Source organism: Corvus kubaryi, unplaced genomic scaffold (genome assembly GCF_017639235.1).
Source record: "Corvus kubaryi isolate FWS band 111438036 unplaced genomic scaffold, C.kubaryi_AGA036_p1.0 37398, whole genome shotgun sequence".
NCBI lineage: Eukaryota > Metazoa > Chordata > Aves > Passeriformes > Corvidae > Corvus > Corvus kubaryi.
The window spans coordinates 4,285,050-4,308,028 of record NW_024581137.1 but is presented as its reverse complement, the minus strand read 5'-3'; the positions used below and the strand labels follow the sequence as shown (position 1 = coordinate 4,308,028).

Sequence of the window (22,979 nt, the reverse complement as noted above, 5' to 3'; positions counted from 1 at the left end):
GGAAATTTATCTTTGCATACACTTTAATCAAAAAAGATGAAAGCTCTTAAATAGAGAAATCTCTCCCAAGATTATATTTAATTCCTATCCTTAAGTATTCCAAGGAGATGACACAACAAGTATTAACAGCGAAGGACCTGGATTATGGGAATAAGCCCTTTATAAAGTGAGTATTTTAGGAGCAGGATTACTGGGAATGACAGTCAAAAGTACAGGGTCTTTTGAGCCATATGAAAGAACGCAAAAAAGTACTTCGAAAATAAAGCAAGAACCCCACATTAAAGTCAGAACAGCCTGAAAACAGATGTGCAGCCATAAGAAAGGCACCACATAGCTTCATTTCTGTCAGATTAACTCTCATCCACCAAGGTAAGGCTACCAAATACACCTTAAAAATGTTCACAGATTTTAAAATATATTAACTACAAGTGTGAAGTGTAAAAATGTACCATTTTAAGATTACAATACAAATATCAATACAAATGCCAGAGACTGAAATGTTATGGTTTATGGCTCAAACATTTTTTGAAGGACTTTTGCCTATTATAATAAAATTGTATAACAAAAACTGCATGGAAGACCATTGTACCCTGAATGGGGCCCCTGGGCTGAGGCCCTCAACTGTGAGTTAAACCACCTAACGGATAGAGATAAGAAAAGTGACACTACTGTTCAAAGCATCTGGGAAATGATGGATAAGACTGGAAGAGCATGCATCCATGGCAGGGATGTCCAGAAGCTTCAGGGTGGAGGTTATAGTCCTGGGTTTATCTGCTGCCAGGCTTGCACAGACCCTACACCAAACGGGAGAGGAGGAGAGGTTTTGGATGTGTGGCATAGCCTCTAGTCAGAGGCAGCGAACACCCATCCTCTGTTGTGCAGACTTGCCCAGCTGCGGGGCCCAGTACCCCAGGAAAGCCACTTCTACAGGACACCCATGTGAGACACAGCAGAGGGGATGTCATGACCCATGAAAGGCCCCCCATCAAGGGGTCCCCAGACCCTGCACCAGAGAGCACTGGACGTGATGCAACATGATGCAACAGATTCAGTTTTGCAGGGGACAATGCAAACCTGCCCCCCTCAGGGGAGGCACCTGGGTGTTCCCACCTGGCCCATTATTAATCCATTGGGTTCTATACTTTTCAGCAGGGGACCCTGACCACCAAGAAGACCAGAGGGAGGGGAACAAGAAGACATCATTGGGACCCATGGAGGGGTGATATGTTTCTACTTAATCTGTCTCTATCACTCTCCCAGCCCTCCCCCCACCTTGTTCTATTTCTTTCTTTCTTTTCCTTTCTCTTTGCCTCTTTTACTATTCAATAAAATATATCAATTTTTTGGTATCAACATCTAACCTTGTTCATGTTTTAATCTCGTTTTTGGGAACATTCGAACCCAAGTCCATTCGGCTTTATTCCCAGAGAGTTCTCTTTGCTCCTCTGTGATTAGACTGGATCGCAACAACAGGGAAAGTTCAAATTCATAATGAAGGAAATACAAAATGAAAATGATAGAAAAAAATTACTGTCAATTCAAAATGTGCTTGTACCACATGTGACTGCAAGCAAGCCCATGGCTGCCTGGAAACTTACAAGTGTTAACATTGTTTGCCCTCCTCAATACGATTTTCAAGTTTGTTTTCTAGCCCTCCTGCATCAAGCCTCACAACATTTAGAATTAACAGTAATTTCTACTTGTTATCCCATAATTATTATCTGTTGTAAAGGAAGATTCTCATGTAAAATATAATTATTTTCTCCAGAAGATTAAAGCTATACCATACTCAGAAACTGTAGCTGTCCCGGAAGTAGTTAAAAACCCACAATCCCAGTTCCCTGGAAACAGTGGCAGACAGTGCTGTCAAAAGAGCTTCCAAATAAGGCATGCAAAGACTACCATTTTGGAGGGGGAAGTTCCCTAAGTTCCCTGTGAAAGACTATTACGTATCTTCCTGCTTATTCCATGTGATGTTTTGCATTTAAAAATAATGCTGGGAAAAAGACTGAGGTATCTTCAATTTTATGATTCAAATAGAATCCAGGAGCATGACAGTTAATTTATTTAGGTTAGAGAAGATCAAGGAAGATCTTGATCCTCCTAAGAAAAGGAGGTTTCCAACTAGAGGCATCTTATGATTCATGATTACGCTATTACTTTCTCAGCTGTGAAAGAGGAGATGCTGAGAAACAAAGTCTTCAACAGATTTGATATCACAGTTAAGAAAACTGGAACTAGTCTACCCATCTCTATCACTGTGCTGCAGAAGATAAGGTTGAGATGCTTCGTAAAAAACCAAATAAATATAATTCTTGGTGTTTCTCCTTATTGCTTTTGAACACTTAAGCCTCTTAACACTTAAGTGCTTAAGCCTATGCAAAACAGGAAGAATAAGCTACCTAAGCTGTTGAAACAAAAACCAGTATCATAGCACTGAAGAGATTCAGCTGATTTCCATTTAATATTTTCAGTCACTAATGGTATGAGTCAGCAGAAAATTCACTCAGCCAAAAATCATGGGTCTGATTTACATTGTCAACAGTACACATTTCTATTCTTAAACATCCAAAACCAGTATCCAGATATTGCCTCTATTTCTAATTACCTGCTGAGAAGGTGATTCCTGATGAATTTTGTCTTTTTTCTTTTATATAATTCTCTGTATTCTTTATACACATATTTGGAGCTCTGTAGAGAGCTGAATGTAGACACATTTTCACCAAGGTTCAGTCCCATCTGAAGTGGGATAATTTAGCAGGGGCTTGAACTGGGGGGAGGAATTGTATCACCACTTGTGCTCCTAATTGGTGATTTTTGTCAATTATGCTAGTTTACTAAACTTATAAAACTGTATGCACCCCGGGGGGGGGGGGGGGGGGCAGGGGCTTTTGTGGACATTTTCCATATTTGCCCGTGGAGGCCTCCAATAAAGACCAGCTTTTATATTACCTCCTAATATTACCTTGAAAGTGTGTGTTGTTTCATTCAAAGGTTCTTTAAAGTATCAAAGGTGCAGAAAAAAGCACATAAAATTCAGTTATGAGTAGAATACTGTTTCCCTGTCTGGCATTTTCCTATTTCTACATAAAACATAAGAAGACTTATTCTGCAAAAATCAGTGTTAGCACTGTCCTTCTCAAGTCGCATTGTTCAGAATGCTCAGAATTTTACTCCCGCAACATACATGTTTTAACATGGTACCCAACTACATCATCATTTGTAGTTTGGTAGTGAAACAGAAAAACTTTTAAACAAAATCTGTCCTCCCCTAGTAAACTTACAGAACATGTTCCCACTGAGAAATCATGCATTTACATTTAATTCTACCCTCTGAAACCATTACCAATTTAATAGGAAATAATAAGCCTCTTCAGCTACTCAAGGCAGTAGCTGAAATGAAGACTGTTTAAATTATTCGAGATCGTATCTTTAATATAGGAGTCCAGGACAAGTCTACAAAACTTACCTGTATGAGTTTCTTTGTTTTTTGGTACATCACTTTGCTTTTTCCAGTACTGGGTCCAGCTGAAATGAAGTGAAGGTACTTGATCCCCCTTTAGCAGGAACTTTCTTCCATTGAACCTGAGAGACTCAGACAACTGATGTCTGATTTCACTGGTCAAGTTTTCATCATTTTTGTGAGCAGCGAGTTCTTTCTTCCTTTCATTTTTATCTTTTGGAGTATATGCAACAGAAGACTTCTTACCTACTTTTGTATTTTTACTACGGTGAGAATCATGTCTTTTCTGACACTCCTTTTCTACTGGAGGTTTATTCCACATAGGCTTCCGGGCATATCTTTTGTTTACATTATTGTAGCCTTTTTGCTCATCCCCACTTCCAAAAGGTGCATCACAGAATGCCTTTCCTACAGATGATTCTGAAGAGTCAGACTGTGTCAAATCCAAAGACGGAACATTTTCAAACAGCTCTACTTTCTGTTTAGAGCTCACTCTCTTTTCACGGTCATGTGCCGGCTTTCCCTTTTCCCTGAAACCTCTCCCAGACGTATGCATTAGATGTGTTTTCTTTGGCTTTGCCCCTCTGCTATCTGCATTAGGTACCTCCCTGTCACTCTCTGAGGAGAGAAAATCACTGTATCCTCTAGGAGGTGCTCTTCTACCAGGTACTACCGCAGCATCTGAAATTCCTGGACCTGCAGCAGCATCAGTAGTACTTTGCCTTATCTTATTTCTAGCACATGCGCTATCATTTCTCATTCTGTGCAATCTCTGGCTTTGCAAGCTGCGATTCTTCAAACTTTTACTCATACCAAAATATTGATGGAAGTCTTCAGAATTCCCATACTGACTTTCTGGATTACAAAAGCCATGATGCTTTGTGGAAGAGCGTTCATAATCTGTACCTCTTTCAGAAGACAGACTAGGAATTGGTACATTACTTCTATTCTGATTACTGCTAGGGTCTTTCCTATCTTTATTCACCCAGTTTACATCTGTAGGTTGTCTTTCTCCAGGAATGGAATCAGCAGCATCAGGACTGAAATTCAATGTACCTAAAAAATAAAAAAATTCATAAAACTTAAAATAGTCAATATTTCTTTTTGACCAAATTACCATGCATGCAAAGGTCCAGAAGTTCAATCAATCCCACACTTGACAGAACAACTGCAAACAAGTGTCCAGAAACTAGAACTGAATCATACAGTGCTTTGTAGAAGTCATCTTTACGGAAGGACTGTGATGACCCACAGCTAAGAATACAAAAATAAAAGGTGAAGAAAAACTTTTGAAGCAGTACAAGAGACGGAAGTGCAATAATCAGTGTTTAATATCTGAAGTTTTTCCTAGCATGTTTACATACATACAAGAACCTGAATAAAAGGGGTCCTTTAAATACGTCTATATCTGAGATTTTAGTATTATACAAAACTTTGAATATAAATTAAAAGTAGCAGTAGTAAATACTTGCCTCAACTCTGATTACACTGTTCTACATATAGACATATTAAATAATACAGGGACTGCCCAGGGCAGCGGTGCAGAATTATTTTTCTGAGGCCATCAACATGAACCATGCTTCTACATCAGAGGTCTTCTGTAATTTCTATGTCTCTAGACAAAAGAAAGAGAAATCCTGTGTTGCTCAGTTTCCTGTAAAATTGTGCCAGTAGTGCCTGCCTGCAACAGAAATTATTAGGTGAATATCAGGAATAGTTTAATTGGCTGTGGCAGATTGGTGAAGTCTTACGCAATAATGTAAAAAAGTAGTTTCTAAAATCTCATTGAAGTACTACCCATTTTACTGGTTGGGTAGGTTACCTCACATGGTAGGGCCGAGTGCAGTTTATTCCTGGTTCACAACAATTCAAAACAATAATCAAGCACTTAGGCCGTGACATTGGCTGATAACTGGGTTGCAGTGTATTCTATTACCATCCTCATGAGCTGTTGAAATCAAGTGGGGCAGTGTTTCCTTGCCTCCTCCACCCAGACTATCTTTCTGTTAATGGCCCATCATTGTCCTGCCGCATGACTCAGAGATAACTCCCTCCGGACTATCTTCTGTTAATGAGCCTAATCAACACTTGGCCTCATGACTCATCACCCCATTGTGAGATGCCCCACCCAGAGGGAGGAACCAAGCATCCCATTGTGGATATAATCTGAAACTCTGAACACCAGAGACAACCTCTTTTCCACTGGATTTCCAGAGGACAGGAGCTACACAGCCACCACTGGACTTTCTGAGGAAGAGCAGACACATTTACTACAGGATCACTGCTTCAGAGGACTGCAGCCACCATTCTACCAGACTGCTACCACCACCCTGCCTAACAGGGACTCAGGTTGTATCTTGACTCTGTCAGTTTGAAACAGTGTTTTCTTTTAGTTTTTTTTCCCTTTAATTTTCCATTAAATTGTTATTCTGACTTGGTGCCTCCCACTGGTTTGTTTTCAAACTAGTACATAGGCCAAGAGACTCTCCAAAAGACTAATGTTATCTAGGTCCCCAAACTACTAACTATTTTTTCAATAAAGATTGGAAATTAACATTTTCAAGGGAAGAAGAAACCAGAATATTTCAAGGCATTAACATACTTTTTTTCCCAGCGAATTAAATTTGCTTTCAAATGAAATATGTGTTTTTTAAACCTCTAGGAATGGTCATAGCTGCTATGTGAAAGTTGCTGGCCAAAGAGAAAAATACATGACTTTGTGGAAGTGAAGCTTTAACCTTAATAAAAATTAAGAATTTAAAATTACATTTAAGGATGTTTTAACCACATAACCTAATTCATACTCCAGCTTTTAAAGAGCAGTTGAAATCACTTTGGGGTTTTTTGTCTTTGCAAAAACTATATTATATATTATCTATATAGTATACATAATTTACTATTATCTATACAGTATATAATTTACTATTATCTATATTTGCTATATCCATACATATTATTACAATGTTACATTACAAGATAGTATATATTAATACAGTATATTATATATTATGTGCTACTCTATACAGTATTATATGCTATAAATAAACTAGATACAAATGGCAAATACAAATAGTTTGTGTTTTTTTAAACTGAAATACTAACCTGATTTTGAGACAACAGAATGAGAAGACCAGATAGAAGTCTGGTCTTCAAAACAGCGCAAGACTGAGTTAAGAATCAATCTTAACTCAGGAGAAAAAGAAGTAGAGAGGCAGGTGCTGATCTCTTCTTCCCAGTACCAGGACACGTGGGAATGGTTCAAAGCTGTGTCCCCCAAGGAGGGGGGGCACAGGGGGGGTGGGGAGGTGTTCAGACTCAAGGTGAAGGAGGTATTTCTTTGCTGAGAGTGTGGTCAAAACCTGGAACAGGCTTTTCAGACAGGTGGTCAATACCCCATGTCTGCCAGTGTCCAAGAGGCAATTGGACAACACTCTTAATATGCTTCAATTTGTGGTCAGGTCTGGATTCAATGACCACTGTAGGTCCCTTCCAGTTGAACTATTCTATCATTAGGACTGCAGACCCTAGTAAGTACCAACATTAGACTTATCCATATGAAAGAATCTGGACTGCAAACATTCTATTTTTTTCAGCATATGTATCCCTGTGCAAAGAACTGCAAATGTAAAGTTGTCCATTTTACTTTCTACAACACTTTCAGTTTTCCCAGCATTTTGCCAGTTTATTTTCTATCACTAATAAAGAGCAGTACAATCATAAACCATGATTTTACATGATAACGTAAACAGCAGTCATTCAATATAGACTACTTAAGTTTCACGCATTTTGATTGGAAAACAGAATGCAATCCTATAATTACACGTAAACCTTATTTGAAACAACCCATTTTATTAGCTGTTTTAAGTTTTCTTTTGTATATTCTAAAACTTGAAGTCAGATGAACAGCTAAAATTTAGTAAAAACAGGTTTTGCAAAACTCACACAGCTTGCCTCTAAAAAGTATAGTCTATTTTTAAAGACCACTGTTTCTTTGGTTATAAGATGCGGTACATAAAAAGAATGGATGAATTACAGTCAGATTGACCTTTGAATATGGCCTCCAAGAAGTGTAACCAGGATTTGAGATGTAACTGTGGAAGTAATATTTTGAAAGCATTTTCCAAATAATCTATTAAGTCTGAAGAAAAAAATGAAAAACCAGAACTTGGATATTTAAGAGCACCTCCAAAATATGAATAATTCAACAGGACTTTTTACATCAATAAGATTCCTATTCTTGCTGTCAGCTTCTACATGATGAAGAAAATTCCAGAGTGGTAAATTTTACTAACTGATCTGTCTCCCAAGACAAGAAGCTGCAAAATAAAAGTCCAAGTGTAATAATAAGGAGCTAACATCGGCTGAAATTTTCTCTGACATGCTTACACAATCATATACAAAAATTCAAAGTAAAAGGGATCCTCCAAAGCTAAATTCCAGCCTGTATTTCTATTAAAAAAACATAGAAAACCATAGTACCTTCAGATACAACTTCTATATTGTCTCACCTCTGTATCTGAGAACATCATGAAACGGACCCTTCTAGAAGTTATGCTAAGGCACATGGAGGACAAGGAGGTGATGTGGGACAGCCAGCACAGCTTCACCAAGGACAAGTCCCACCCGACCAACCTAGTGGCTTTCTATGATGGAGTGACTACGTAAGTGGACAACGGAAAGGCTGCAGATATTACTTACCCGGACTTCGGTAAAGACTTTGACATGGTCACCCTCAACATCCTGCTCTCTAAATCAGAGAGCTGGGTGGACTATTAGGCAGGTAAGAAATTGGTTGAAAAGTCACATCCAAAGAGTAGTGGCCAAAGGCTCAGAGTCCTGATGGACATCAGTGACAAGTGGTGTCCCTCAGGGGTCTGTATTGCAACCACTGTTATTTAATATCTTCATTAATTATACAGTCAAAGGGATACATTGTACCCTCAGCAAATTTGCAAATGCCACCAGGGTGAGTGACACAATTTACACCCCTGAAGGACTGGATGCCAAAATATGTACTAGTTTGAAAAACAAAACAGTGGGAGACACCAAGTTGGAACAACAATTTAATGGGGAAATTAAAGAAAAGGAAAAAAAAAAACAAACTAAAAGAAAACACTGGTTCAAACTGACAGAGTCAAGATACAACCTGAGTCCCTGTTAGGCAGGGTGGTGGTAGCAGTCTGGTAAAATGGTGGCTGCAGTCCTCTGAAGCAGTGATCCTGTAGAAAAAGGGTCTGCTCTTCCTCAGAAAGTCCAGTGGTGGCTGTGTAGCTCCTGTCCTCTGGAAATCCAGTGGAAAAGAGGTTGTCTCTGGTGTTCAGAGTTTCAGATTATATCCACAATGGGATGCTTGGTTCCTCCCTCTGGGTGGGGCATCTCACAATGGGGTGATGAGTCATGAGGCCAAGTGTTGATTAGGCTCATTAACAGAAGATAGTCCGGAGGGAGTTATCTCTGAGTCATGTGGCAGGACATTGATGGGCCATTAACAGAAAGATAGTCTGGGGGGAGGAGGCAAGGAAACACTGCCCCACCTGATTTCAACAGCTCATGAGGATGGTAATAGAATACACTGCAACCCAGGACACATCCCAAGCGACCTGGACAAGCTTGAGAAGTGGGCCCACAGGAATCTCATGAGGTTCAACATGACAAAAGCGCAAAGTGCTGCACCTGGGTCAGGGCAATCCCCAGTTATCAGTAAAGGCTGGGGAATGAACAGATCAAGAGCAGCCCTGCTGAGAAGGACTTGGGGGTGCTGGTGAATGAGAGGCTGGACATGACCTGCCAACATGTGTTCACAGCCCAACTGTATCCTGGGCTGCATTAAAAGTAGTAAGGCCAGCAGGTCAAATGAGTTGATTCATCCCGTCTACTCTGCTCTGAGTACTCCACACCTGGAGTGCTGCATCCAGCTATGAGGTCCCCAGCACATGAAGGACACTGACCTGTTAAAGCGAGTCTGGAGAAGGCCACCAAGATGGATGGAAGGATGGAGCATATCACCTGTGAGGAAAGGCTAAGAGATTTGGATTTGTTCAACCTGGAGCAGAGACTCCGAAGTGACCTAACTGTGACTTTTTTTATGAATACATTTAGGGATGACATTTGAAGGTGCCACTTAAAGACATTATGCCCAAGTGACTTATTTTAGAACAGTTTCACAGTTTCAGGAAGCTACATTCAATTAGATTTTTATTAGATTAAATAATGTACTTTAATTAGTGTGAAGTTCATAATTAAAAACAAATATAAGAGAGAAAAAAATATCTTGACGAAGTCAATCAGAAAAAATATAACACAGTCCATAGAATAGCCCCTTAGGTATCAGAGTTAGTACTTCTTTATTCTTAAATTAATTCAGCTTTATCTCCCAGACAGGAAGAACTGATTTCCTTCTGAAGTTTCATATCAATAAAAAACTGGAATGAAACAAACAACACTGATTATTACCAACCTTTCTGAATGGACTTCAGATATCTTTTAACTGACTGCTTTTAATGAGATATCCATAAATCCAGGCAAAAATAGTGTCTTGAGTACTGCTTGGACTGTGTGCAAAAGTAGTGTCTTGAATACTGTGTATTTGGCTCCACAATGAAAGAAGGATATAAAAATATCAGGTGTCCAGAGGAGAGCAACAAAGATGGTGAAAGGACTGAAGGATAATGAGGAGCAGCTGAAAATACAAGCTTTGTTGAGCTTGGAGGAGAATGAAGGGTGACCTTCTTGCTGCCTACAGTTTTCTCATGAGAGGAAGTGGAGAGGGAGTTGCTGATTTCTTCCCCCCAGTGGCCAGTGATAGGACACGATGGAATGGCTTACAGCTTGGTCACAGAGAAGTCAGATTGGATTGTATCAGGAAAACCTTCAATTAAAGGGTGGTCAAGTACTGGAAAAAGCTTTAAAGGGAAGTGGTCATGACCCCAAGCTTTTCAGTATTCAAGAAGTGTTTTAATAATGTGCTTATATATCTGATTTAACTTTTAGATTCCCCTGTGTGATGTCAAGCATTTGACCCAATGACTCTTGTGAGTCCCTTTCAACTCAGAATAGCCTATGAATAGATGTTCTATTTATATACTGTCTCTCACTATAAGACAAAGCTAATTTCAGGATGGATATCTTCAGTTTTAAAGCAATTCAAATAACCTGTTCTTTCACCTAAAGATAGATGACAGTAGAATGTGCACACACCCATCTCTTTGTGTCAGCATTACATATATCGAGACAAGAGATGATTCAGTCAGCTGTACACAAAGTGCAATTACATGGAAGACACTCCTTGCAGGTCTTAAAATGCCTGTATTAAACAGTACAACAAGAAGAACAACCCAAAAAACCAGAAGAAAAAAAACCACAAAGAAACAAAAACAAACCAAAAAGGAATGGTGCATTATGGAAATCTGAGGCTTTCTGCAAAGCACTGGAAGCTTTAAACCAGACTACCAAGTTTGTATTTTTTGTCTTCTCTGATCACTTTATACATCACCTACAGCATTTTATCATTTTCAAAATGACACAGATTTACAAAATGTTGGAATTTCTTCCTAAACAGGAGTTACATTGTTTCAGGCTTAAGGACTCAAGCAGTGCAACCCATTTCCAGGTGAAACAATCTGCATATCCAAAACTCATTGTTAATTTCAACTGTATTAGCTCACCTAATAAAAGATATGCGCCCTTCCTACAACTCTTGCCAGAAATTTAAATTAGAGAATAACATGCAAAATCAGCATTACCATAGAATCACAGAATGGCTCATTTTGAGACTTCTAGAGATCATCTAGTTCAAAAATCCTGCCCAAAAAGGGTCAGTTGCCCATAACTGTGTCCAGCTGCGTTTTGAGTATCTCCAAGGACAAAGAGGCCATGACCTCTCTGAGCAACCTGTTCTGGTGTATTACCATTCTCACAGTAAGAAGGCTTTTCCTTGTGTTCAGCTGGAACGTACCTGTAGCCACTTGTCCTTTAATTTAATACCACTAAGAAGACTCTGGTTCAGTATTTTTTATTCCCACCCTTTCGTATTTGTACACAGCACTAAAATCACTCTGAGACTTCTTACGACTAAACAGTTCCAGCTCCCTCTACCTCTCCTCATGTGAGGGATGCTACAACTCCTTTATTGTCTTTGTGGCCCTTTCCTGGACTCGGTCCAGTAGGTACATGTCTTTCTTGTATGCATGGAGCCCAGAACTGGACACAGTGCTGTAGGGGTGGCCTCATCTCACCTTTTCTGCAAAGCTATTTTCCAGCTAATTAGTCCCCTGTATATATTGGTGCACAGTGCTGTGTTATTGTCTTTTTATGCTATTGTCCAGTTTTATGTCCAATTCAGTGCATCCCTGCTTTAAATGGAACATGAAGTTTTAATCATCCCATTTCAAGACGACATGGGAGAGAATCTGGAAGTAGGATTTTGTCATAAATAGTTACATCATCCTAACAAAAGGACCTACTACAGAATGGATTTTGCTTAAGAAAAACAAATATATTTTAAGTTTTCACTTTCTTCTTCCCCCTTACAGTGGGCTACTCAATACTTTATAGCAATTCCCTGATTATCTTCAGCTTAATGATACATTGCACCATGTATAACACGCAGCTGTCGTTGTGATGGCAAAAAAAAAAAAACTACATTCAACAGCAATTACAGCAACAGATGGGAAAAAATCCATTAAGAGCTATTAAATATAATACACGTGTCCCTTCTAGGTGCACAGGGATAGAAAGTAGGAAGATACATCAATGTGAACAATTATTATACAATTGTCTTGCTGCTTATATTTTTCCCCTTTTTCTTTTATAATCAGTTCCTGGGTCACAATAATTGTTCACTATTGACAAAATATCCTGGATGGGCAGCACATTTGCGGTGACCCAAAACTGCCACTCTTTGACCCCCCGTTCTACTCTGAGAGCAGAAACATCTTTCAATTTTAAGCTTTCAAAATCAGACACTTGCTCTGTCCATGAAGTTGCAGAGCAAAACCCAGCTTCTATTCTAACACTGCACAGGTACAATTCAAAACTTACCTATGAGATTTTTCTTGAAAGAACAGTAAGTGTTACCACAAAAATGAATGAACTCCAGAATTTAATGCCAAGTAACAATATCTGTGTTAAGTATTGTAAGGCAAGTGTAGAAATGCTGCCCCATCCAGACTAATCTTCTGCTTTACAGTAAAGCAATTTTTAGCCCAGTACACCTAAGACTCTTTATTCCAATACATATGTACTATATAAAAGATTTCACAATCAGAGTTGACCTGCAGCCTGACAGCATGAAAGATAAACAGACAAGAAGAAATTTGACTGTACCAGCTTTACTGAAGCTATGTCTCAGGCCATTTCACTTCTGACAAGGCAGTTTGTGGACCCATTCTCATACCACCAAAAAATGAACTCAAATAACTTTTCCATCATGATAGCCAGGCTGCCAAGAACAGGGGATGCTATTAAGGACATTGGCTGTTGATATTCTTAATCTGAATTAACATCAGGAGGCTGCAAAAGTAGAGAATGATCCCTTCTTCTTTACCCAAAACACAAAAGTCCAGGATTCTCCCTGACAGAAATCCAACAACTCTATGAACAATGAAATTAGCTAGCTCATCAGTTGACCTCAATAATATGAAGACATTGATTACCAGAGAAGGTCTACCTATACTACAATAAAATTAAGAGGCCTGATGAAAAAACTTAAGTGTCATTAATTACTCTCAGCAACACTGTTATTTCTAGACACATACTCATGACATAATTACGTAAGTGTTCTTCTATTGTTAAGTACCCGGAATACAGGACAAATCATTAAATACAAGGCTGAAATACCGATCTTGAAAGGTTTCCTCCTCACTCCTCAGCAACAACAACCAATAACACTAAAGTTAACCTGAACCTGCATCATACAAGTAAGCAGGGCAAAACAAACAAAAGAAAAAGTGTTTTCTTGCATGTTGCTCTCAATCCCTGTCCAGGTCGTATACCTAAGATGCTCTCCATCCGTGAGCCCCTGCCTAGATCCCTCTGCAGGTAGCACCTGCTCTAAGCAGTAACCTCCTGCATGTCCAAGACTTCTAGTCAGAGATCCCTCTGAGACCCCTCAAAAAGCCACGGTTTTACAGTAGCTCGTGGGCCTGAGACGTTGTCATTGTCACTGCTCTGTGCAGGCAGCCTGAAACCTGGGTTTCAAGGGCATGGGTGGGCAGAGAGCAGTCAGATTTTCCAGTAACCAAGATATTGTTTATTTATTTTCTCTGGCGTTACCGTTCGTTTGTCACATACCAGGAGCTCGCACGTTCCTCCTCGGGCAAAGTTCTTCCTAGCGGGCCCTGCGGCAGAGGCGAGCCCAGCCATTTTGAGCGCCATAGGCGCCGCCACGTCGCGGCGGGCGGGGGCCGGGCAGCCGCAACAGGTGTGCCGCAGCCCGCGCAACGACGAGCCAGCGTTCGGCGGCGACCGCCACGGTGCGACTTTCTGCCGGCTCATATCGCTGGGGAGTGATGACTCCGCCTCCCCTTCACTGCGCCCACCCCATCCTGTAGCTCCCCGTCCTCAGTCCCCCTCCCCCAGCGCGGCAGCCACGCTCACCTGCGCCGGGCCGCGCCTCCGCCATGCCAGCACCAGCCACACTCCGCTGTCCGGCGTCCCGGCTGCCACGCACGCGCAAGACTCGCGCACGCGCCACCAATTGAGCCCGTCTCTCCGCACGCAGCCGCACCGCAGCCGCGAGCGGGAGAGCGCAACCCAGCAGGAGGCGGGAGGGGCGGAGCCGGGGGCGGGGGACAGCGAGGGCGCGGGTTCCTGAGCACGGCCGGAGCGTTGGGCTGGGTAGCGCTGCGTCTCCAGTAGCGCTGCTTCTCCACTCGCCGGAAGGAGCTGGACATCGGGAGCCTTGTTTGATGCTGTAAAGTTGGAAGAAAGAAAAGCTAACAGCGAGAAAGAAATGCTAGCTCTGCCAGTAAATTGACCTTTTTGGTAATCGGCTTGCCTCCAGCATTTCAGAGCCAGGCTGAGCGGGCCAAGAGCAGGAAGAGGGTGGGTACAGGACAGCTCGTCCCTCTGTCTCAATGTATAAAAGAGGTGCTTTCTCTAGGCACAGGATAGAAAGCAGGGTTGTGTCATCAGGCTATCTATTGCATCCTGCAAGCACTGCTTGAAGGAGGTGGCAGAGACATACAAAAAGCCCACACAAGAATTCCATACTACAGCTGGTACTGCAGAAAAATCTTATGCTCCAGCTACAAATACTCCTTAGAACTGCATGATTCGTCATACTGCGGGTTTCAGCACCAGTGTTTAACCATTTTATGATTCACACCTTCCTGCAGAGGTTTGTAGTGCCATGGTTACGGTACATCTGCTGAACAGCTCAGGCCTTACAGAGCTGGTGATCTTTACAGAGACTGCAGAGAAAGTTCGTAATTCCGTAACATCAGCAACTCTGAAGAATGGCACCTCAGGAGCACTGCTGCACACAGCCTGTCTGCATTTTGACCTCCACACCCCACCCTCCTAGTGAAATTTCCACTTGCTTCATAGTGCTACTGTTCATAGTGGGCAAAGTTCATGGCTTTAAAGTCCTTGAAGAAGTGGGTTTATAGCAGAAACACCAGCTACTGAAATGCCTCCCAGACTCCTGCCATTGCTGCGAAGGAAGCTTGCAAACCAGCATGGCAACAGCCTTATGAAGATGGTACATGTTTTGCCATGCATTTTGAGTGTGTTTGAAGTGCTTTGCTGTATATGAACATGGTGATTGTCTAAGGTTGCAAAGAAAGGTATGTGTCAGTGGCATCCTTTCAGAGGTGATGTATGGTTTTCCTGCTGCTGTGAAGAAACTTGCTTTAGTCCTCTAGTTCCCACAGACTTCTCTGTCACTACTGTAAAGATGTGACCATAATATTCACATAGGACTACTACAAAATTTCAACACCACTTTTCATGAATACCACACCACTACCACTTCAGTATCCACACTCTTTTTTTTGTTATCACCAAGAAACCAGTCACTGCCTGGAAAGCACTAAGGAGATTTTCATGTGTGTTCTGCGGCATAATTGCTAATGATCAGGTCTGTACAGGTTTTCCTTTGTTCTCCCTTTTCCCTTTTTATCTGAATAGTTCTGCTTTTTTTTTTTCCCCTTTCCTGTCTTAAATTTGCATTGGGTCAATTCCAACCACTCCCGATAACCTAACTTAATTGCCCAGCATTTCTCTACAGGCATGTGACTTTATTTTTCTTCTTTATTTTGGCCGAAACAGCCTTTTTATCTTTTCTCATAATTTCTTCTTTTCTGTTCAGGGATAGTGGAAGGGATCTCCCCACTGTATCCTACACCATCTCGTAAAACATCTATTTTGTTTCTACTTTGTCACGCTTGAATATTTATCTTCCCATCCTTTTGCTATTTATGACTCATTTCTTTGCTCAGTGGCTGCTTCTTTTCATCTGAACAATATGACTGTCAGGATGTAGCAGGGACAGACTGCTCCATGTGGAAGGTAGAGCTGGGAGCTAAGAGTCAGCAAATTCTATAATGCTTGAGCAAGAAGAGCAAAGCAGGTTCACCAACAGTCCAGGCAGCAGGCCAGGTTGCCATACAAGCCTGTAGTGACAGTGCAGCTCAAGACAAAAGTCAAGTCAGTGGGTAAAAATCAGAGAGCACAAGCATACGTGCAACATAGTTCAGGCAGAAAGAAAAAGAGCAGGTGTTCTAAAGCAGTGGGGGAAAGAACAAGGGGCAGGCACCCTTTGAAGTTGGTGTGAGCTCATCCAGACAAACATCCAGGGTGTGGGGGGAAGGGACATGGGAGAGATGTACTCAGGGCTCTTACAGTTGTCTCTCCTATATGCAGCAGGGATGACAGTAAATAGCCTTGCCTTCCAAGGGAGAGGGGGAGATGAGGCAGGAAAGCAGAAGGAAGGGAAATCCTAGACTAGGTCTGTTTCAGCATGCATGCCAAGGAGGACAAATCTCTAATAGAAACACATTCACTCCTGAACTGGCATCATGGTATAGTCATTTCTAAGAACCAGTCAGCCCATGGTGGGGTCAGTCACTGCTCAGCACATGCCTTGACATGAAGACAGCAAGGTTGTCATGATGTGGAGATTCTGGTGAGGAAGATGAAATGGACTACAGCCAATAAACTGCAAGTCTAGATGTTCAGCATGAGTCTCCTGCATACACACAATACCCTTTTGTGCAAAGTATTTCCTGGACTTCCTGATTTTTAAACAAGCTGGTCCTAGGTATTTCCAAATGCCATTGGGCTTACAATCCCTGCAGCCAGGAGCAGTAGTTTAATACAATACTGTGTACACTTCCAGAAGGCAAGCGAGGGGTTATAATGTGCTGTAGGCACAGTCAATTGCAGCACACAGTGATGCTCTCACTCTTCTGTTCTTTCCTTCCTTACATAAAGCCCTTATGGACAAGGAAAAAAAAAAAAAAGTCATCCACCAATATGTGCTTTCATTTTAAAAAAATGCCTGTTGCTGGGGTCAGCTTTTTAGAAGCATCCTTCCAAAAGCTAAATTTGGGCATAAAATTGAAAGTAGAATCCAAACTTGTGACAGATAAAAAGTAAACCGTACCATGAGACAGTTTAAAAGGATTTGAGGAACAACTTGCTTAAAGAATAAAATCTAATAATAAATCCCCTTTCAAACACTTCAGGCTCTGAAGGGGCTCAGACTGGCTGTCTGCCCGACAGACTGCAGCACCAGGAAAATTGAAAGAAATTTAAAAGAGCATACAAAGAAAATAACAGAAAATCTAAATTAATTCTTTACATCTGTGTTCACTACAGCAGAGATGGATGAGATTCCCAAGCCAGCTCTTTTTTTATGAGGGGACTCACTAGGGGTTATGTCTTGAAAGATTCCATATGTAACCTATAGGTTATGGAACATAGAGGCAAAATTATTAATAACAAAGCACAAGTACCAGACAGTATATAAACAGCAATTCTAAAAGAATTCAAGAGTGAACTACAAACTATCCTGAGAAACCTCTAGTATAAAACTGATTTGGTAGCAGAAGACGGGGTTGTATCAGATACAGCTGACTCATGAAAGCTGATTTTAAAAGAATGCCATAAGATATCTTGAAACGTACAGTCCTGATGTCCATAGCAGGCAATTTAGTGGAAACTGTAAAATAGATTAAAATTGGTGAGCATATGCATAAAGATGTTGTAATAGGGATGAGTCATAAGGACTTTTGTAAAGGGAAGAACTGCCTCACAATCCTACTGAAATATTTATTAATCCCTTATGGCTAAGGGAGATATATCCTGGAATACTGACCATGGATTTCTGGAAGGAATTTGGAGAGGTCAGTCATCAAAAGCTCTTAAAATTTACACTGCCAAGAAATAAATAATTGCAGGGGTAAATAACTGAGTAAAAGGAAATAAGACAGTCAATAGTCCTTTTTCACAGGAAAAGGTGGTCATCAACAGAGTCTCACAAGGAAGTGTTTTGGAACCTGATCTGTGCAACATATTTCTCAAGGATCTGGAAATGGCAGTGTCAGAGTCTGCTGACAGTACAGTGTTATTTAGGGAAATATAGGCAATAGCAGACTGAGAAGAACTATAAGCAGAAGAGTCTTTGAATACTGGGTACGTGAGCAAAAAGATGGGATTTAGGGAAGCTCAGTGTAAAGCAGGGCATGTGGGAAGAAACCATCCTACCTTCACATTTAAAAGGAAGAGCCCTGAGCTGTTACAAGACAGGTAGTTGTATGAAAATGTCTTATCTATGCTCAGTAGTGTGGAAAAAAGCAAAATTATTAAACTTTGCTAAGAAAGGAGTAAAGAATAAGTAGAGATAACACCAAGACAGTGTATAAATTGATAAATATTATACACAAACCTGGGTCCTCATTCTCAGAGGACAAAGGAATGGGGAAAGGACTTTGAGAGGTGACATAGAATTAAAGATCATTTAGAGTCCTGGCCAGGAAGCAGTGGCAGAGAGTAAAATGTAAAAATAAAAGAAGTTGAACTGTGCTTAAACTACCAAACAAGTTTGAAGCTGAAAACCGTAATGGTAGGGTACTAATAACGTGGTACTAGTGACAGAATGGCCAGTCTGGTTTGAGAAATCTGAGTGTCAGTAAAAAGGCAGTAGTCTAGATGGGAGTCTCAGACATGGCTTTTCAGATGTTGAAATTCTGTGCCCACTTCTGATTTCTGAGGTGCATAGCGCAAGCTGATCCTGCCTTTGGTCCTGGTGTCCTAGGTTCTAACTGCATTTTTCCTGCTTATGGAAGACAAGTGCTGAAGTCCCCACATAGCCCTTTTACCCAGACAAAAATAGGTGGCCTACAGCAACTGTTCCTTTCTACACATTGCTGAGATACCAGACCAGTCCCACATGGCTCCCAAGAGCTTCCACCTTGGTTTGAAGCCTTCAGCAAGCACCACCTCTGCTGTGCGAGGAGAAAGAAATAAGCAGGTCCCCCCACAGGCCTCAGTAGGTGATGAAAGCTGTCTGGTTTGTGTTAAGAAAACTCCCCAGTCTTCTCATTTACGAGATTCTCTGGCAGTCACACTCCCAATGCCAGAGACCTTAAATCCTAGGACTGAAGCCCCTTCACAGCAAGTGGCTCCAGTGAGCTGAAGGTGGCCCCACATGACAGACCCCACTCACATGCTGTCAGACCAGGTTTCCTTCCCAGTTCGACCCCAGGTTTTCCATAACTGAGTCTCAGATGTCGAGTCCCAAAAAGCAATTTATTCAAGGCACAGTAATACAGAAATGTGTTATCCAAAAGCTTAGCATTTCACAGCCTCTTGTCTCAGGCTCCTGCCCAGAGCTCAATCTGCGTCTCAATTTGCAGCTTGCAAGCTGGGCTACCTGGACCAGATGTATTCCTCAACAGTTTGGAAAGCAGCAAATGAGGTAGAAATGTGCAGCACCCAGAGACAGCACGTTGTGTTACCAGGAACTGAGCATAGATCACCAGTCTGCAGGTACAGAGTATCATTTTAGTGTGGCATCCATAGGGAGATAAGGAAAGGGAGATGTGCATGGCATACTAGGAAGACATGCTGGCACATAGGACCAAAGGCCTTTATGCTAAAGGACTCCTGGCAACTGACTTCTGTTACGATCCAGTTACTAAAATTATTAGAGAGATGCCTCTGCTTGAATTAAGGTGCAAACGAGACCATATGCTGAAGTCAATAGTATGGATTTTATTTGACAGTGAATGTGAGGGAGAGAGAGAGAAAGAAATAGGAAAAGGGTGGGGGAGAGAAAGAGAGTGACAGAGAAGGCAGATTAAGTAGAAAATATCACCACTCCATGGATCCCAATGGTGTCCCATTGATCCTCTTCTTATGGTCTTCTTGGTGGCGAGGGTCCTGCAAAACTGAGTTCAATGGATTAATATACCTTTGGGCCAGGTGGGAATGCGCAGGTACCTCCCCTGGGAGTGGGGGGCAAGTTTGACACTGTCTCCTGCAACAGACTCTGTATCTGTTGCGTCAGTTTGCGTAACGTGCAGTCCTCTGGCGCAAGGCCTCAGGAATGAGTCTGGGGACCACTTTCGGGGTCTAATGGTTTATGACACCTCCTCAGCTCCCTCCCATATGAATGTCCCATGTGGGTGTGGCCTTCCCAAGGTGTGGGGGAGTTTACAAATGAGCCAGTTTGTGTAAGGGAGGATGGGTGTTAACTCTCTGGCTAGAGGTTATGCCACACGCCCAGAACTCTCCTCCTCTCCCCTTGGTTGGGGTGGACTGTATGCAAACCTGGCCTCAGGAAATCCTGGCCTCAGGAAATGAGTCTGTGGGCTATGGCCTCCCCATCCAAAACCCAGCCAGAGCTGATTTTCAGGACAGCTGCTGGGTTTGTCTTTCTTTGTAGATACATTCTTCTCCCTCAGCTTTGTTCACTTCTGCCTAGACATGAGATAATTGGATAATAGTGTCACCTTTATCTTATCTTGCATTCCCTTTAGATGGCTTAATTCACAGTCCAAAGTTCCAGTCAAGAAGAATATTCAGGGAGGGGTGGGCTTCGGTGGTGGCAGCTCCCTTATACAGTTTTGCCATAATGGACAAAAAGTCCTTCATAGCAACGTTTAAGCCATTAACCATAACATTTCAGTCTGTCACAACTTCTGATTTGCTTGCAGCAGGCAACCTATTTTGGGTGGAAAATTTAGCTATAAACTATAAAGCCTCAAAGTTTCTGAGCATCTGTAGTTCTGCCTGGAAAATCTAGATGTGTAGTATTATGTGCTGCTGAGATCCCCAGTATGGACACAAAGTATCTCCAGTGTCCATGCAAAATCCAACATATTGGGTGTACCATGTATATTTTTTTCAGAACTACACTTCTAACCAGCACACAAGGCACTTGGTCCATTGCATCTGTTCACATGTACAGCTGACAGGTAGTGGATCTAGCAAAGAGTAGTCACATCCCTGTGATTTCTAGTCAACTTTTCCTACTTTATGTAATTTCAAGGTAAAAAATACAAGAGGATTCTGCCAATGTTGTGTCACAGAATTTACTACAATGTTTGAACTTCTTTTCAAGAAAGATCTTAAAAGTTTAATAATGAGGGATTTTAAATAGATAGTTGTAACCAGTACTCTCTACTTCCTTTATCATGTAAACCAAGTAGAAGAATTCACTGCATGCAGTAAAACTATACAGGAGGACCATGCCAGATAATTTACCACTTGGATGTTCTCGCAATACTGAGAAGAGGCACTAAGAATGATACTTCAGAAATTACACATTAAAAAATCTTGGATGTCATGGTAACAGAATGAAGAACCAAAGCCCCTCTCAGAGTTATTTTCATAATCAAAAGAAAATGTACCTCTAAATTAGCAATGAGTGGCAACAGTGCTGCTTTCCAATATCTGACATATCAGAGAGAAAAAGAAAAGAAGACCTAAAAAAGTGGTATTGCAGAATTGAAGAAATATGCACAGAACACTCAGAAAATATGGTAAAGAAGGATAAAGTTTGAGAAGGGAGATAAAAATACGACATCTCATTTTTACCCTGAACTAGGTGTTGACTCACCCAGATTTCTACACAATGTCCATGCGACTATATGAAACAGAAGCTTTTTGTGTCCTGTAGTACACTTGTCTGGAAAAACTCCTATTTATTTCTTTTCAGCACTCTGAATACTATGCAGTGATAACCCAGTAGATGAGTTCAAATGGTGTGTCTGGGTTTGTCTTATACTAAAGGAAAAATCCAAAAGAGCAGGTGAAAATTGAACAGAAAAGCAAAAATTAGCATATTCTGTGTCAAATTCCTTTACTGTCAATTTATGTAACAGAAACTCATAATTCTGCAGAGTGTGTGTGCGTGTGTATTTGTGTGTATCTGTATAAAGAGGGAGGGAGTAAGAGAGAGAGAGAAGTAAAATAGGAAAATGTTTGGTTATATCAGATAGCCAAAGTTAAATGACTCCACTATGACTAACCGCAAGTGACAGCTGGCAGCCCAGTTAAACAGGATTTCTTAAGGGTCAACACTGGGGCTGGCTCTGTTTAACATCATCACCAATGACCTGGAAAAGGGGACAGAAGGACCCTGAGCAAGTTGACATATGACATGAAACCGCAGGGAGCACATGATATGCAAAGGCATGCCTGTCATTCAAATTGACCTTGGAAAGCAGGAGGAATGGTCCACTAGGGGCCTTATAATATATACAGGGAGAGGCTGATCTAACTGCATTTATCCAGCCAAGAGAAGGGAAGACTAAATCTGATTGCTGTCATCAACTATCTAAGTTGGTTTATAGAGAAGAATGAGCCAAGCCATTCTCTGAGATGCACAAGAAGCAACAGACTCAAACTGAAACAACAGAAATTCTGACTGGAGACAATAAAAGATTCTTCACTCTTAGAACAGTTAAGCAGGTTGGTCAGTGTCCTGCATAACCCAAAATGTTGCTATATTCTATATCTATCTGTGCTGTGTCATCTGTCCAAAATTGTTACTGTCTCTGTAAGAGCTGGTGTCCAGAAACAGAACCACAGTGGTGTCTTAGTTTAGAGACAAATTTAGGAGAACACACTCTGGAATGAGTCATCTCCTCTAAAAGAGTTCAAAGAATCCCTTTCCACCAGTATTAAAGGAATGCGACAGAGGTGTCTTTACAAACAAACTGTGGGCCTGCTGGTTGATAAAGCCGGATACTGACAGGTGAAAGAAGCAATGGGAGGAGCCATAAATTCCATAGGAATTCCACTAATTGACACAGACTGTTGCTCACCCAAGGCCGTGCTAAATTCCAGGAATTAGAGAAAAAGAACAGAGACACAAAGAAAAAGAACAGGGTGGATGCACATTAGGAGGGGATCTGTATTAGGCAATTCAGGAAGTCTGTACCTCTCAAGTGCCTCAGCCAATGGGGAAAGAGAGAGGGAAATGCAGCTGGGAAATTAGGATAAAAAGGAGGCTGCATCTTCTAGCAATTTGAGAGACCCCATGGGAAATGCCCCCTGGCCTCTT

General features: G+C 41.4%; 1 protein-coding gene across 11 annotated transcripts in view; it reads right to left on the bottom strand.

Annotated features, from left to right (window-relative positions):
* The window catches only part of NFX1 (nuclear transcription factor, X-box binding 1), an 89,132-nt gene extending 74,966 nt beyond the window's left edge, over window positions 1–14,166 (bottom strand). For 9 of the 11 annotated variants that reach the window (XR_006018750.1, XM_042044478.1, XM_042044479.1 and 6 more), the window contains exons 1-2: window positions 9,412–9,586; window positions 3,470–4,519 (exon numbers count right to left, since the gene is read on the bottom strand). Coding sequence is in view for 10 of the 11 variants with exons in the window: in XM_042044478.1 (XP_041900412.1) it covers window positions 3,470–4,519; window positions 9,412–9,571 (1,210 nt within the window). In the remaining variant the exon portion in view is untranslated. Of the gene's footprint in view, window positions 1–3,469; window positions 4,520–9,411; window positions 9,587–13,753; window positions 13,979–14,059 lie in introns of those variants that run through there. The other 2 variants (XM_042044480.1, XM_042044488.1) reach the window with 2 other exon arrangements.
* Between the last annotated feature and the right edge of the window lie 8,813 nt (window positions 14,167–22,979).